General features: G+C 35.6%; 1 protein-coding gene across 1 annotated transcript in view; it reads right to left on the reverse strand.

Annotated features, from left to right (window-relative positions):
• LOC136853111 (carboxypeptidase B-like) overlaps window positions 1-10,830 on the reverse strand; it is a 43,906-nt gene extending 33,076 nt beyond the window's left edge. Inside the window, exons 1-5 of the mRNA XM_067128412.1 lie at window positions 10,726-10,830; window positions 6,180-6,264; window positions 5,627-5,783; window positions 4,202-4,347; window positions 3,969-4,053 (exon numbers count right to left, since the gene is read on the reverse strand). Of these exons, the coding sequence (XP_066984513.1) occupies window positions 3,969-4,053; window positions 4,202-4,347; window positions 5,627-5,783; window positions 6,180-6,264; window positions 10,726-10,778 (526 nt within the window). The 5' untranslated portion in view covers window positions 10,779-10,830. The remainder of the gene's footprint in view (window positions 1-3,968; window positions 4,054-4,201; window positions 4,348-5,626; window positions 5,784-6,179; window positions 6,265-10,725) is intronic.
• Window positions 10,831-16,198: the final 5,368 nt, after the last annotated feature.

Consider the following 16,198-nt stretch of genomic DNA (forward strand, 5'->3'; position numbering starts at 1 on the left):
GTCAACGGCATTGACACCAAGTAAATAAATAAACAACACCGGACTGCATTAAAGGGTCAGTTTTTCTTTGTGACGAAACATACCGCCAATAGTTCTTGGGTTCTAAATATGAGCTTCACGTCAACTGCAGGAAAATAATTCGTTAAAATCCTTTTAGATTGGGTAGGAAAGAGGTGTCATGCGTGAACGGAAAACTTATATAATATGTTAATTTATGTGCCAAGTGTGTGGTAGCAGGAGGGTGAAAGGACCTATCCAATGTTTTCTTAACATACCTTAAAAATAAATTGGATGGATAGCAGTTGGATTTAAAATAATCCTAGAGAAAATCTATTTCCTTGTGAAAAAGATGCCAGTCGGATGTAAGTGTTATGGCCCTGTGGAGGAGAGTGGTCAGGGAATTCAATTTAAAATTATAAAAGCACGAACTGTAAAAATTCTGCCCAAGACCAGTAAAGGTTTTCTTGCGGAACACACCTGCATGAAATCTCTTGTCCTCACGGATGACGATGGTGTCTAAAGAGGATAATTGGTTATTATTTTCTAATTCATAAGTAAATTTAATGTTATTATGTAGTGAATTAGCATACTGCAGAAACTGGTCACAGTGGTGACGCTCTTTAAAAAGGACAAAAGTGTCGTCAGCATAACGGCGATAAAATAACGGCTTGAAAACAGAGGGACAGCTGTCCAGCAGCTCTTCTCTCGAATTTGTGCATAAAAATATCAGTAAAAATGCAGCTTAATGGATTACCCATTCCTACACCTTCCACTTGCATGTAAACTTCATCATTAAACACAAAGGTCGTGTCCTGCACCGCCACCTCCAATAGCTCTTTAAAATCTAAGGGTTAAAACCTGGTACACATTGTCCTGATCATTAAAAATAGTATCCAAAATATAATCGATTGTTTCCTCCACTGGTATATTAGTGAGTAGTGACTCTATATCAAAACTGGCCATGACCAAATCGGAATCTTGACATAAAATATTATTTTAAATTCTAAGGAACTGTTAACAGTAAATTCATTTTTGAAAGAGTTTTCCAAGAGAGGGACTATGTACTTTGCAATTTTGTAGTTGGGTGTAGTATATGAAGAAAGGATTGGCCTCATAGGTACGTTCTCTTTATGTATCTTGGGGAGGCCATACATGATACCATAAGATGATCCAGTGACGAAAAGCTCATCATATTTTTTAAAGATCTCAAAAAACGGTTAATTTTGTCCTCTTTCTTAAAAATAAGTTTAAAGTCTTTGTTACCAATTTTTTGAAATTTAGAATCATCAGTGAGTATATTCTGAATTTTTTGGAGATAATCAACTTTATTCAAAATAACTGTACCATTACCTTTATCTGGTTTGGAAAATATTAAGTTATTATTTTTTCTCAATTTCTGAAGGGTATTTAGATCATCTTTGTTAAAGAAAGGGGCCCACCTAGTTTTCTGTTTGTGGTAATTAGGATGTGCGAAAGCAGACAGTTCAGTTTGGAATTTTGACAGGTTAGCGTTTAAAGGCAAGTTCTTCAGTTTAGTAAAAAGTACTTCGAAGGGCAAATAGTACTCATAGTAAGAAGCCAAGATGACAGATTATTGTAATTATGAAAATGATTATTGAAAAATATAGAAAGATAAAGCTGAAGATTACTGACATTAAGTAAGAAATCAAAACCAGAAATATAAATAAAAGTGCTGGAGCCGACAGGATGCTGCACCAAACCTTCAATAATTTGTAGTTTTCCACTCAAGGCACACTATCAGTGGTATGTCTTATTAGGAGTACCACGGTGGTGCAATGAATGTTGGCATTGATGGTGTATGGATGGATGTGGTTGATTCATATTATTATTGGTAAATGGGAGCACTTTATAAGGAACTGAAATTAGTAGACTAAGATAAATCACAGAGTACGCAAGGCAGGGAAGGCTGCAGAGTCCATGCAAAACATTCAAAAGAGGGATGCTTTATTAACCAAGCCTCCCCCGTGTATGAGGAAAGTACATGCTGATTGTAAATGTTAAGAAGGTGGTAGTTTTTGGTAGGACTTGTTTATATAATATTTCTGGAGTGGAAAGGGCTAAAAGGCATGGAAAAAGATTAACAGGGGTCGAGGGTCGAAAGAATTGTTTGGGGCACTTTCAAGATCGTATGAAAAGAGGTAGGGATACTTGACTGAAAGTAGAGAGAACAGAAGAGGTGTTGGAATAGAAGACCCTTAACATCCAGGAAGAGCAAGAACATGCAAGATACATGAGAGTAATGTAGTGTTTGATGAGAGGTAACTTTTGATGAACTTTGTCACTATATATATTAAATAAATGACAAAGTATAAGGTTTTTGCACAAAGTTTATTCTTGATTCATTACTTAAAAGGATACACACGACAGCGATTATTGTGCCTTTTTTTATCAGGTTCTGAGAAAACAAAACAATAAGCGCCACTTTCCCCCTTCAGTCACTAAGTAGTAAACTGCCATAAATTAGCCACTTGCTTTATATACAGTCACTCATCGCTTTCTTGTGTGCACTCTTGTGCTTCCTGGATACTAAGTTCATCCCTCCATTCCAAATTCTCTTTCACTACTACTGTACAACCCAGCACTTTATTTTCCTCTGCTCCTCCCTCAAAAGAATGATGAATTACAGACCTTATTCATCAATCTGTAGTATTGTAGTCTCTGCATTTGACTAAAACTTCTCAATTTACTCTGATCAGTTTTTCATTTTTACATAATTTTTATCCATCTCTCCGCCGTTCAACCCATTTGCATGTAAAATCCATATCTCAGTTTTGTTTATAATTTTTGAAAGGATCCTTGAATCATCTTACCTATTCTGTGATTCACCTCTCATCTCATTTTTCCCTTATTCTTTAATGTCGCTTCCAGATACCTGCATAGTTAACCATTTCCACTCTTCTACCATCTATATTAAAATTCATTGTTCCATCTTCCTGGTTACCATGTATGTCAACGACATCATCCAGCCTACATTCCACCCATAGTCCTTTCTGTATTCCATTAACTTGACCTACTTCAATTGTCATAAAAATATTAATGTTTTAGAGACCCAATTTTACACCAAACTCGCCACTGTATGATTCACAAATTCTAAAATAACTTTTGCTTTGTCATAAGTATTTCTAAACCCTCTCCACGAATTACCATCTGCACCACACATAATTTCACGTTTTTCTATTACTCTAAAACTTCTCACATAACTGTTCCATAAAAACATTTCTCCTAACCTTCTACTTTGTTTAAACCCTCTTTGTTCCTCCCCAATCAATCTCCCTCTTATATGTCTTATTCTCTCAATCCAAAACTTACAATACAAACTCCCAGGTATAACTCAGCAATATACCTCGATCAACTCATATAGTCATTTCTGTCATCCTCTCCCCTTAAGGAAAAAATTATACGTTCACCCATTTACTTGGAACCTTTCTCTCACCTGGACACCTTACCCTAGGCAGCCCCACAACTACTCGATCATCGTCACACCTCAACATTTTAATTGTAATCCATTAATTCTCGATCTCTTCTTGGTCATTCTTTCCATTGCCCTCCCTAGATAAGCAATGGTTACCTCTGCAATAAATCTCGAATTTACATTAAACCCTCCACCACTGCATCATTCAGATCAGCTTCTTTTCTATATGTAGAAGACCACTAACTCTTTCTCTTAGCATGCACTCTACACCAGTGCAACTACTTTCTGGGAAGAGTGCTTGCTTATATTCACCTCTAAGTTTTCATGAATTATTTCCCTTTTCAGTTTTACTTTGTCATTCCTTCTCTTGTATACACTAATTGTCTTGCAACTGGAATCCGCTATTCTCTTCAACAAACCTCAGTCTTATTATTCCAAATATCTTTTCTATTTATCTTTCTCGTTTGCTTCCACCAGTATCTCAAATAAATGGACACCAAGAAACTCACTAACACTGACAATGAATGAGACCTACCTCCCCATTGATATCCAAAATTTCTATTAAGGTCAGCACCAACACAAACTGAAGAAGGAGACCTGTTCTTGCGCCATAAACGATCCTATAAAGGAATAAGAGTATCAAAACTACCAAATATGTATAAGTCCCTAAAATAATATTAAAAGATGGGATACTATTTATCAGGCAATTTTTACTAATTCAGTAAAACGAAACAGAATTGAAATATATAAGCTATTAAACCAACTTACTTTGCTCCAAGTATAAACATATCCATCAGGATTAAGCATGGGCATAATCTGCCACTCAGTAGTTTCTGTAAGCCCAGCATTAGCGATAAGTGTTTCGATAACATACAAGGCAGCAGCTGGGCTAACCCATTCACGAGCATGTATACCTAGAAATAAAACCGCAAGTCACTAAATGAAAATAACATTTTCTTCCAGGGTACTTTGTAGAAATGTGTATTCAGTGTATTCTTTTTATTTATCCTTTGTGATAACGAATAAATAATTAGATATAGAACCTAGGCTAAAGATTAACTAAGCCCCAAATGCAGTACATCCTTTAATGTCAAAATGGAATAGTCTTCAGCAATTAAAAAATTCAGATGTCAGCTTCACAATTTATGTAATACTAATAATAATAATAATAATAATAATAATAATAATAATAATAATAATAATAATAATAATAATAATAATAATCGTTCTGAGAGTATTGCTTAAGTATTGTGCATCCCGTACTGACGACTTATCATCACCTCTCTGAGAGCATTCCAGTTGATGATTTTGTTCCTACAAGAAGCATTTTTGTGAATCGAATGTCCCCCAGTGGCTTCTAGTTTTAGTTTGGGGGTCATGGGAAGGTCATAAAGTCACTAAGCTTGATGACATCTGAAAAAATTTCATTGGCAAACATGCGTGCCCCTTACCAATCAAAAGTTATGGCTAAAATTTAAGTGATATACAAAATATAAAGAATCTAGAGCCATAATTTTGCTTTTTAACAATTTCTTACCAAACAAGGTAAGTCATGACAGAGTCATTGACATAAGAGACAGATTTTCTATATTTATGAAAGATGATCTACTTTTATGCAAAGTATGACTGGAATCATTATAACCATGACTAAGAAGTTCCAATGACAAGGTAAGTGACACATTGACAAAAAGACAAATAAACAGGCAGATAAATGATCGTCTTTCATTCACACCTATGAATTTGTCTACCTTTGTGCTAAACTTGACAGAACGCCTTTTAACAGTATATGTGCGTCTGCATTAACAAGCTATGTGTGACTGACATGAAGGTAGACAGACACAAAGAGAACTAGATTAACAATCATCTACTTACATGAACACCTACAAGTAGTGATCCATTTTATCGTATATACCTTTTTTCTTAGCATTATGCTATTCTTGAAGAAGAAACACCATAAAGGTTTACCATAGCCACCTATCAAACAATTACTATAAAGTTCTTCTGATCTGCAATAAGTGTGGATGGTGGCTAAGTATGGATAGCTTTGGGCATATAGGTGGTTGGTTACTGTGCTTACACAATGGACTGATGGCCAGTGCTAAATAATATAATGAATATGCTTGCCTTATAAAGATATGTAAAAAGTGAAAAAAGAAAACCCGTTCTAATAGTGATTAGATCTTAAGCACTGACCTCCATCAATAAAGACAACTTTCTTCTCTACGTTATTTGTGATATTGTTAGTCATCCGAACACGGTAAATAGTGCGGTTTTCAACACTCCTTCCTGCTGCATCCACTCGGATTTTGTTTGGGTATTGGGCTGGCAAACTCTCCAAGTAACTGGAAATCTGTCATAACCAATGTTTCAAAATGGCTCAGAACTAATTGTTAAATATCAGAAATTACTTCTGATAATAAATTATGTTAGTACAAGACCAAGGGAAGAGTTGACTATTTTCTTTTTAACTAAATCGATACTTTATTATGCATATATTAAATAATTTTCCTGGGGCTTTGACACGTCATAACAATATTACATTTTAATATCCTAAATGGGTACAGTATTGTTCATTACCTACATATTTTATTTTTCCAAGAATTATTATTTATCTTGGGCAATATCTACACATTCTGCAAATTAATTTGAAAAACAATAATTTACAGCAACAGTTACACGAGAAAAATCTTAACAAACTTCAGCTTCACTTCAAAACAGGTAGTAATGGTTATTTTGAGGTACTCACTTGGCTAAAATTCATGTAAGAGGTGAATGCAACTGAAGCTCGAGGAAGGTTTTTCCCTGTATCACGTCTCTCCAAATCTAATGTCCTTCAATGAAAAGGTAAATTTATCACATCAAACAAATGTGCAAGTTTCCTGCTGCCCAAGTTACTTCTATCGTCTTAACTTTCCAATAAATTATGTATATAAAATACTGAATAAAATATTATTATAGGCAACCATGGAGAAACAAATAAAGGCAAGGGTTTGACATATGAAAAACCTGTTTCTTGTAGCTGTGAGCCTCAAAGGGGCTACCCTTATTGTCTCACTGGCCACCATAAGGCAAACCAACTAGCGTCGAGAATTCTCTCATAGCTGATATTAGCAAGAATGGTGCAATTTTTGATACAGCGAAGCTATATAAATGGACTCAAGACACGATGGCTCTTTATCCTGCCTTGTAATGGCTACCCAAAAGATCGTAATTCCCTTCACTTCTGAAGATGTGGTGACAATGGTGCATACAGGATAAGCTTTACATTACTCGCCAGGTCTGTGAAAGAAGCAACCCCCAAAGATTACTATGGCTTTTTATTAGGTGAAATGGGTGGGTTTTGGGATCTACAGCAGCTGAAAAATATTTTCTATGTCAGTGCCTGGTTTTTGATAGTGCAGCCAGTGATCATCTACAAAGGAGCATATAAAAGAAATTGACAGAGAGCAAAATGCCCTAGCTCCTGAGAAAAGATTCCTAGCTGCCCAAAAGAGAACAGTCTATGGTGAATTCATATGAGGGATCACCTCCCCTCTTCTATTCAGGGTAGTTCCTATTGAGAACTAACAATAAACAGAGGGATAAAAACAGACAGGAGTGTTAGTGTTATAGCAATAAAGTAACTTATCCAGTTACATAAGGATGGACTGCAGGATAACCACTCCAACTCACTACTTTCAGAAGAACCTCAGCATCAAAGCCATGAGAGGGATCACCTCCCCTCTTTTTTATTCAGGGTTCCAGTTAGGAATTACCAGTGAATAAAGAGAGATAAAGAACCTGTATAAACTTATGACAATATGACGTACCTAAGCATGCTGGGATGGGAAGCAGGATAACCCCTCCATCCCAGTAATATCTCAGAAGTACCACGGCCTCAGAGGCGGCCCCTTCCTCTCCGCCAGGGAACATATGGGGTCACAATTACCATCGTTTTAACCTAAGGTTGAACGTCTTCAATCTATCGGCAGTAATTTTTGAGGGACATTGTCTTTGATGAACAACCCATATAATCAGAAGCTTCTTCAAGATAGACATTTCAAAATGAAGACAGGGGTACCCACCTTCCAGACATCATGACGCTTAGGGGAGGAGTGGCAGCACATCTTTTTTATTAAAAACACTAAGATACTCTCAGCCCATGCAGTGAGAGCTCAGGAAAACAGGATTATGGCATTTAAGTAAACCTGGAGAGACTGGACCAGGTAAATGTCATATCTGTGATACTGAGTTCCTGTACAAGATTAGGGATTTCTGCTATTCTTGGCTGGGAATGATGGGCTAGGGGACAATAGCAAGAGATGACTAGGCTAGCAAGTGGTGAAGCATTACACACATCTAAGAGAGCTAAGTCTGCTGATCCAGGCTCCTGATACCATAGCAATGTGGGTCATGACTGCATTATGATCACTGAAATGAGAATGGGTCAACTCCCATGATTACTCCCTTTCTGTGCCTATAAAGGTCTTGTGAGTCATACTCAAACAATAAGTATGTCTCCCTACATCCCTTTCACCCCCTTTTCCTCATTTTCTTTCTCTGAAGCATTGATAAGAGAGAGAGAGAGAGAGAGAGAGAGAGAGAGAGAGAGAGAGAGAGAGAGAGAGAGAGAGAGAGATGAAGTTTTTGCACAAGAAAAGGAAGATCTATAAAAATACCAAATGTATATAATAAATAAAATACAGAATATTGTAGGAATAAGGGTAAGAAACCAATCAGGTAGAAATGATGGAATAAAATATATTTGGCAAAACTCAAACTTCAGAAAATATCAGAATGTCTTTAGGTAAGTTCTAGATTAAAATGAATACACATCAGTTTTCTGTATATCCGAAAGTATTTATACTAAAAACCTAGAAGTAAAATGAAAATATCCCAGGGATATATAAACAAGCTTGCCAGTTACTGGTTTTTTATGACAATCTGAGTATTGTAAATATTTACCTGATACATTTAAAATTAATTATTAGAGGCAGAGAGGTTGTTTATCAACTAAAAGGTTAACAATGACCACCATATCCCAGCTACCTGTCAATTACCTGCGCACCTGGGAAGTTAGACTGACTTGTTTGATGAGAGCACTCTTTCAAGTCTTTGGATGGCGAATATCCCAAACCACCTGCTTTTGTGGGTGGAGACAATTGCAAAGCTTTGTCTGGGCATCAACCACAGACATGAACTGAGACAGGACCAGGATTCATTCCAAGAGTCATCAGGAAAATTAGGATAAAGTCCGGAATCTCATGGTGTTTTCCTGATTCGGGCTGTGAAGAGCGAACCTGCCATTACGCACATCTCAGCGAAGTTCCAGCCACAAAAAATGCCTGTTGGGTGTGAGGTAATCCCTGTTCAAGCTGATCAGAGAACTTTTTAAATGGAGTCTGTTGTTTACCATTTGCAGGTTTTATTAGTACTTTTCTTTGATATTTCCAGACTTGCCAGTTATCTACAGTACATAGCCCAACTTGAACTCCCTCTTACCTGAGCTCTCTGGAGGCTATCACTGCCAATTTTGTGAAGATCCTCAGGGCGATGTTCAAGCCAAAGGGCATAGGCCGAAATCTGTATGTTTATCATGTTTATCACCCTTGTGGGACCCTTGGAAGGGGAGGAAGGGAATGGAAATAGGGACGTGCCAGTGTGTTTTTCAGGTTCACAAATGATTAAGACTTCATCCAGAGCTTCAGGCACACAATGTGCTTGTGCAACTTTAATAGGTCAAGGATCACCCTCTATCAAGGGAGTCTTTCTTGGAGACACTGATGAGATGTGACTGATGCCTGATGGACATCTCTATGGCTCCATTTACAAGAATCTTCAGCATCTCCAAAGAGGCCATTGCCACCCCAAACCACTGGAGATGAAGCTGTGTCCTCAAAGGGATTGGTTTCACTGCATGCGTTGGATCAAAAAAAGGACACCAAAATTGCAGTCATATTATGCTATGCCTCTTCCCTTGCCCTTAGTAGGCATTCCTGGAGTAGTTTTTCCTTTCTCTCAATAGACACACCTCTGCCCACCACAAAGACTGTGCTGTTCTTGTTGCTGTTCCACCCTCTGTTGCCAGTAAGACCCTCCAGTAACAAATAGAGGTTTGTATGACTCCAGGTCATACCAGGGCTTCTTGGGTTTGGGAGAACAGAACTCCTGGCAATTGGCACAGCACGGCTTTCTTCTGCTGATAGACTTGTTCTATAGATTCCTCTCCATAAGACATTTCAAAGAGATCACAGCAGAAGGGAAGGAATGAAATAACATTATACTGGGGAAAGATGTACTTGAGTCCACCAGTGCATTTCTTCAGGAGATCATTCATTTTGACATGTTCTCTTTAGTTTGAAACATTCTAGGACAGAAAGGGAACACTTGCTGTTGAGTTCTACCAGGAAGATATATTCCCTTCCCCCAAACTTCTTTGCAACTCATAAACTCAAAGGGTTAATCTAAACTGACTCCCATCCCCATTTGGGCTGGCTGCCAGGTGCATATTGCATACCTAACACATGTCTAAGCAACCACTCAAATTTATTATTGTTTGTAGATGCTATGTTTTTTGGCAGATGTTAGGTGCCATCCCCACTGGCAAAAAGTGCACTAGGCAGTTGACTGTGGGTCCTGCTTAATAGCAGCCCTGTAATGAAGTAAAATAAAAAAAAAAGTGTGAGAAATGTTTGATGTGGGCATACATGTTTGCTGTATTATCAACTGAGTTGTGATTATAGCTCAAGCTTGACTCCATCCGTGAGGGATTCAGCTGCTTTAGTAACTTGCTCTATATTGGGGTTGAGTTTAGGCACTGTTACTGGTGACTCTCTTGTTTCCTGGCTTGCTTTTAAATCTTCTACCATAATTTGTTTAACTTTATCTATAAAATTACTTGCCTTGATTGTTAGATCGACTGGGGCCTGGTTGGCAATATGTTGAATACAATAGATAATTATAAGTTAAAGTCATATAGTACATATCCTATCATTATTTTTCTGGGTCCATATGGTTTATGCCATTACCTTTTACTATCGGAGTTGGTCATAAGGTTTTAGAAAAAGGATAGAGGTTGGTTGGCTAACATACATGCAAACAGCTTGTGTTTCAAAATTACAGAAAAAAAAATTACGTTTCATAGCAAAGTACTGATAATATTAATCAAAACATTAACATGCCAAATAACAACATTATCTTGTAAAAACTACATGCGGTGTTTTGGAAGATATTAATAGATATTAGGGTATAAACCATCACTGGAAAGCTATAACTTGACAAACACAGAAAAAACCCTCAACCAAAAGACTTACTTGCCAAGATTATTGGATATTAAATTAAAGGTTATTAATCCATCATCCTGCATTTTGGTAAGATCTTCTAAAGCTTTAGATGATACAGCTACCTCAGCAATACCTGATGTTGAAAGGAAAATAGTTTTAGAAAATACACCTGCCTCAGTAATACGTGGCTTTAAAAAAAAATGTTTTACAAGGTGCAGATACCTAAGAAATCTTTGTTGCTGAAAAAGCTTTAGAAGATACATCTATCTCAGCAGTCTCTGTTATTGGGATAAAATAAATAGAAGATTGGATACATCATTAAAACCTGTTGATGAGAAAAAATGCTTCAGAAGGTTTGTCAGCAACGCCTGTTACAGGAAAAACATAAGTTTCGATTTTCCCTTAAACACAGCAAAATGCAGAACATATGTAATGCTAAAAAATATCTACTTTTATTAACAAAAACTGCTAATTAACACAAAACAACAATTTCCCAGCTCGTTAAAGTCTGTTTTCAAACAGGTAGAATAACGGTGAGAATGAAAAACCAATGCTCCTTCAGCGATGTTCTGAAACCGGAACTCTTCTTCCAAAGTTTATGGTTTTCAATTATCTCCATTATGTAACTCTCGGCCTTCTTATTAAAATAAACATCAGGTGAGCAAGGATTATCCCTATCCCACTACTCTTTTCTACAATGATAACACTGTATTTCATATTTATCATATGTATTCTCATAGAAAAATTTTTTTTTTACCCTTTTTACTTCTAAAGCAGTCCTTCACCTCTTCTAAAACAACGGATGACTTCCTCCTATACAACGGAACTGCTAATAATCTAAAATGATAAATCAGTTCTTATCAGTATCAAGACAAACACTTATTTACTGTTTCTCAAAATAAATCTTAAAGAAAATAACTTGCCTTAAATACGAATGTGTTGGTGAAGACCATTTCCAATCATTTTCCGTTCTATAAACTTCCAAAATTTATAACCATCTTTATGCATGTAATATTTTTAAAATTCACATAATTTAATGGAGACTTAGGTATCTGTCATTAACAGTTATTTCATTAAAAAACAGGCTTTTCCAGTCAGTGCACTTACACAAGTTAATGGTAGAATTTATACAGAATTGATATACTACCTTGCTGGTCCATATATCATGCAAACGCGATAACGCACGGCATGTGGAAAGCTCAATGATCTAATCCACCTTCTGTCTTCTCAGTTTTCTGTACTCTTTTTCCAAGGCAAAATCTTATTCCCAAAGGTTCTAACCTGCAGTTACAGCACAACCTAATGTTTACTTCACACAGTTATCATAAAATCCATCCCGATATATATATATATATATATATATATATATATATATATATATATATATATATATATATATATATATATATATATATATATATATATATATATATAATATATATATATATATATATATATATATATATATATATATATATATATATATATATATATATATATATATATATATATATATATATATATATATATATATATATATATATATATATATTTATATATATATATATATATATATATATATATATATATATATATATATATATATATATATATATATATATATATATATATATATCATCAACACACAATCACGTGTGGAACAGAAATAAATTTCTGACTCACGTCGGGATCGAATCCAGGTCTCTCAGGTGGAAAGCAGGGGTTGCCCACTGGGCCATACAAGTCTAAAGAAGTTGGAACCTGAGAGCAACTGCACCCAAAAAATTACCTGGGCAAGCTAACTGCTTGCATACCAGCAAGTTTTTCCCCAACTTCCCGACTCATAATGACCCAATAGACAACATTTCATTCGAATTATCCCTTCTGAGTGAATAAGATAGAAATCATCAACACACAATCACGTGTGGAACAGAAATAAATTTCTGACTCACGTCGAAGGATCGAACCCAGGTCTCTCAGGTGGAAAGCAAAGGGCGTTACCCACTGGAGCCATACAAGTCTAAAGAAGTTGGAACCTGAAACAACTGCACCCAGGAATTACCTGGCCAAGCTAACTGCTTGCATACCAGCGGTTTTCCCAACTTCCCGACTCAGCAATGACCCAATGGGCAACATTTCATTCAAATTATCCCTTCTGGTGAATAAGATAGAAATCATCAACACACAATCAAAAAATGGAACGAAATAAATTTCTGACTCTGTCCGGAAGTTAGGAAAACTCGCTGGTATGCAAGCAGTTAAACTTGCCCAGGTAATTCCTTAGGTGCAGTTGCTCTCAGGTTCCCAACTTTTTTAGACTTGTATGGCCCAGTGGGTAACGCCCTTGCTTTCCACCTGAGAGACCTGGTTCGATCCCGACGTGAGTCAGAAATTTATTTTCCATTCACGTGATTGTGTGTTGATGATTTCTATCTTATTCACTCCAGAAGGATAATTCGAATGAAATGTTGTCTATTGGGTCATTGCTGAGTCGGGAAGTTAGGGAAAACTACGCTGGTATGCAAGCAGTTAAACTTGCCCAGGTAATTCGCCAGGTGCAGTTGCTCTCAGGTTCCAACTTCTTTTAGACTTGTATGGCCCAGTGGGTAACGCCTTGCTTTCCACCTGAGACCTGGGTTTGATCCCGACGTGAGTCAGAATTTATTTCTGTTTCCACACGTGATTGTGTGTTGATGATTTCTATCTTATTCACTCAGAGGATAATTCAGATGAAATGCTGTCTATTGGGTCATTGCTGAGTCAGGAAGTTGGGAAAAACTCGCTGGTATGCAAGCAGTTAGCTTTTCCAAGGTAATCCCTTGGTGCAGTTGCTCTCAGGTTCCAACTTCTTTTAGACTTGTATTTAAGTGGGTAACGCCCTTGCTTTCCACCTGAGAGACCTGGGTTCGATCCGACGTGAGTCAGAAATTTATTTCTGTTCCACACGTGATTGTGTGTTGATGATTTCTATCTTATTCACTCCAGAAGGATAATTCGAATGAAATGTTGTCTATTGGGTCATTGCTGAGTCAGGAAGTTGGGAAAACTCGCTGGTATGCAAGCAGTTAGCTTGCCCAGGTAATTCCTTGGGTGCAGTTGCTCTCAGGTTCCAACTTCTTTTAGACTTGTATGGCCCAGTGGGTAACGCCCTTGCTTTCCACCTGAGAGACCTGGGTTCGATCCCGACGTGAGTCAGAAATTTATTTCTGTTCCACACGTGATTGTGTGTTGATGATTTCTATCTTATTCACTCAGAAGGGATAATTCGAATGAAATGTTGTCTATTGGGTCATTGCTGAGTCAGGGAAGTTGGGGAAAACTCGCTGGTATGCAAGCAGTTAGCTTGCCCAGGTAATTCCTTAGGTGCAGTTGCTCTCAGGTTCCAACTTCTTTTAGACTTGTATGGCCCAGTGGGTAACGCCCTTGCTTTCCACCTGAGAGACCTGGGTTCGATCCGACGTGAGTCAGAAATTTAGTCATATATATATTATATATATATATATATATATATATATATATATATATATATATATATATATATATATATATATATATATATATATATATATATATATATATATATATATATATATATATATATATAATAATATATATATAATACATTAAGCTACAAACGTCCTTTAATATCGAATTCGCTCTACACTCGGAAATAATATATTTTCATATATGTTACCGAGGGAATTTTTAGTTGATAATAAGTTTGTCGTTCTGGCCGTTACGTGAGAATGTAAACCGATTTTTATTTAGATTAAATGCTCTAGTTCCCTCTATAAATTTCACATTTGAGGAAGAGAAAGATTCCATTTTACCCTTTTTAGATGTAAGTGTGCACAGACACGGCAACAGATTTAAATTTTCAGTTTTTAGGAAGCCTACAAATGCATGTTCTTACATTCACTTTTAGTCGAATCACCATTTGAAAGTTAAACTCTCTGTATTCTCTTCAATGTTTTTAAGAGCATTAAGAATTTGTTGTCCAGAATTTTTAGAAGACGAGGTTATAAAGATTTATGATATTGCTTTCAAATTGAAGTACCCGACATTTTTAGTCGATGCTGCTTTAAGAAAGGTTAAGAAAACATTTTATGCATATGGCCATGTACAAACTTTTGATCGTTGTAATTTGCTTGTTTTACCTTTTGACTATAGGTTTCTCTCTTTGCCAAAAATGTTTAAAGTTTTTAATGTTAATGTTGTTTTTAGTAACACTCGGTCTGTGAGAACAATTTTGATAAAGAACTCTCCCCATTTACAAACAGGTTGCATATATGAAATTCCATGTCGAGATTGCAATAAAAAGTATATTGGTCAAAGTGGTAAACTGTTGGCATCAAGATTAAATCAACATAGATATTGTGTACGAGTAGGTAATACATCGAGTGCCCTCTTTCTACATATGAACAATTCTGATCATGCAATTAATTGGAAAAATTCAAAGGAAATTTCATTTTGTAGGGATATTATTAAAGAAACATTATAGAATCTAGCATAATAGAACATAAGTCAAGTAGCCTGTTTAATATTAGCAATGGACAATATAAGCTAGATAACTGGCTTAAGAAATGTATTGTTAAAAACTTAGTAACTATGTAATAGACTGCTTAGTAGTTTCATTTCCATTTTTAGCATTTATCCGTTAGGTGTAATTCTTGGCTGTGGACCATTTGCTTCTTGGTTAGGTTGTTTGGCTGTTCTATATTTTACCTTTTTTCCGTTTTTATGTTTACCTTTGAAATTTCGAAGCTGTTTTTCATTCTTATATTGTACCCTGATGAGGTGTATCAAAAATACACGAAAGCGCTAGGTACTGCTGTCATTCATTATTTCCTACTGGCTCCTGGATATATATATGTATGTATGTATGTATGTATGTATGTATGTATGTATGTATGTATGTATATATGTATGTATATATATATATATATATATATATATATATATATATATATATATATATATGTGTGTGTGTGTGTGTGTGTGTGTGTGTGTGTATATATTGTGTCTCTCTCTCTATATCTATATATCTCTCTCTCCTATCTGTGTGTCTGTGTGTGTATATATATATATATGTATATATATATATATATATATATATATATATATATATATATATATATATATATATATATATATATATATATATATATATATATATATATATATATATATATAGCATATATATATATATATATATATATACATGTGCATATACATATACATATACATGTGCACTCAACAAGAAAAGAGGATACAGTTTTTTCATTAGATTTCGTTCATCAATTTTAATTTTTTCTTACAGAAAACACATAATCTCTGTAAATTTACTCTAGAATATGAAAATACAATGCAAATTATATCATATATATGTTAAATCTGCAAAACAAAAATGTTCAGATACTTAAAAACACCATGGATGTCCGAAGTAATCAGAATTTCTCAGATGACTTCGTTCATAGAGATCTAAAAGATAGTATGTGGATAT

Source organism: Macrobrachium rosenbergii, chromosome 26, assembly GCF_040412425.1.
Source record: "Macrobrachium rosenbergii isolate ZJJX-2024 chromosome 26, ASM4041242v1, whole genome shotgun sequence".
Classification (NCBI taxonomy): domain Eukaryota; kingdom Metazoa; phylum Arthropoda; class Malacostraca; order Decapoda; family Palaemonidae; genus Macrobrachium; species Macrobrachium rosenbergii.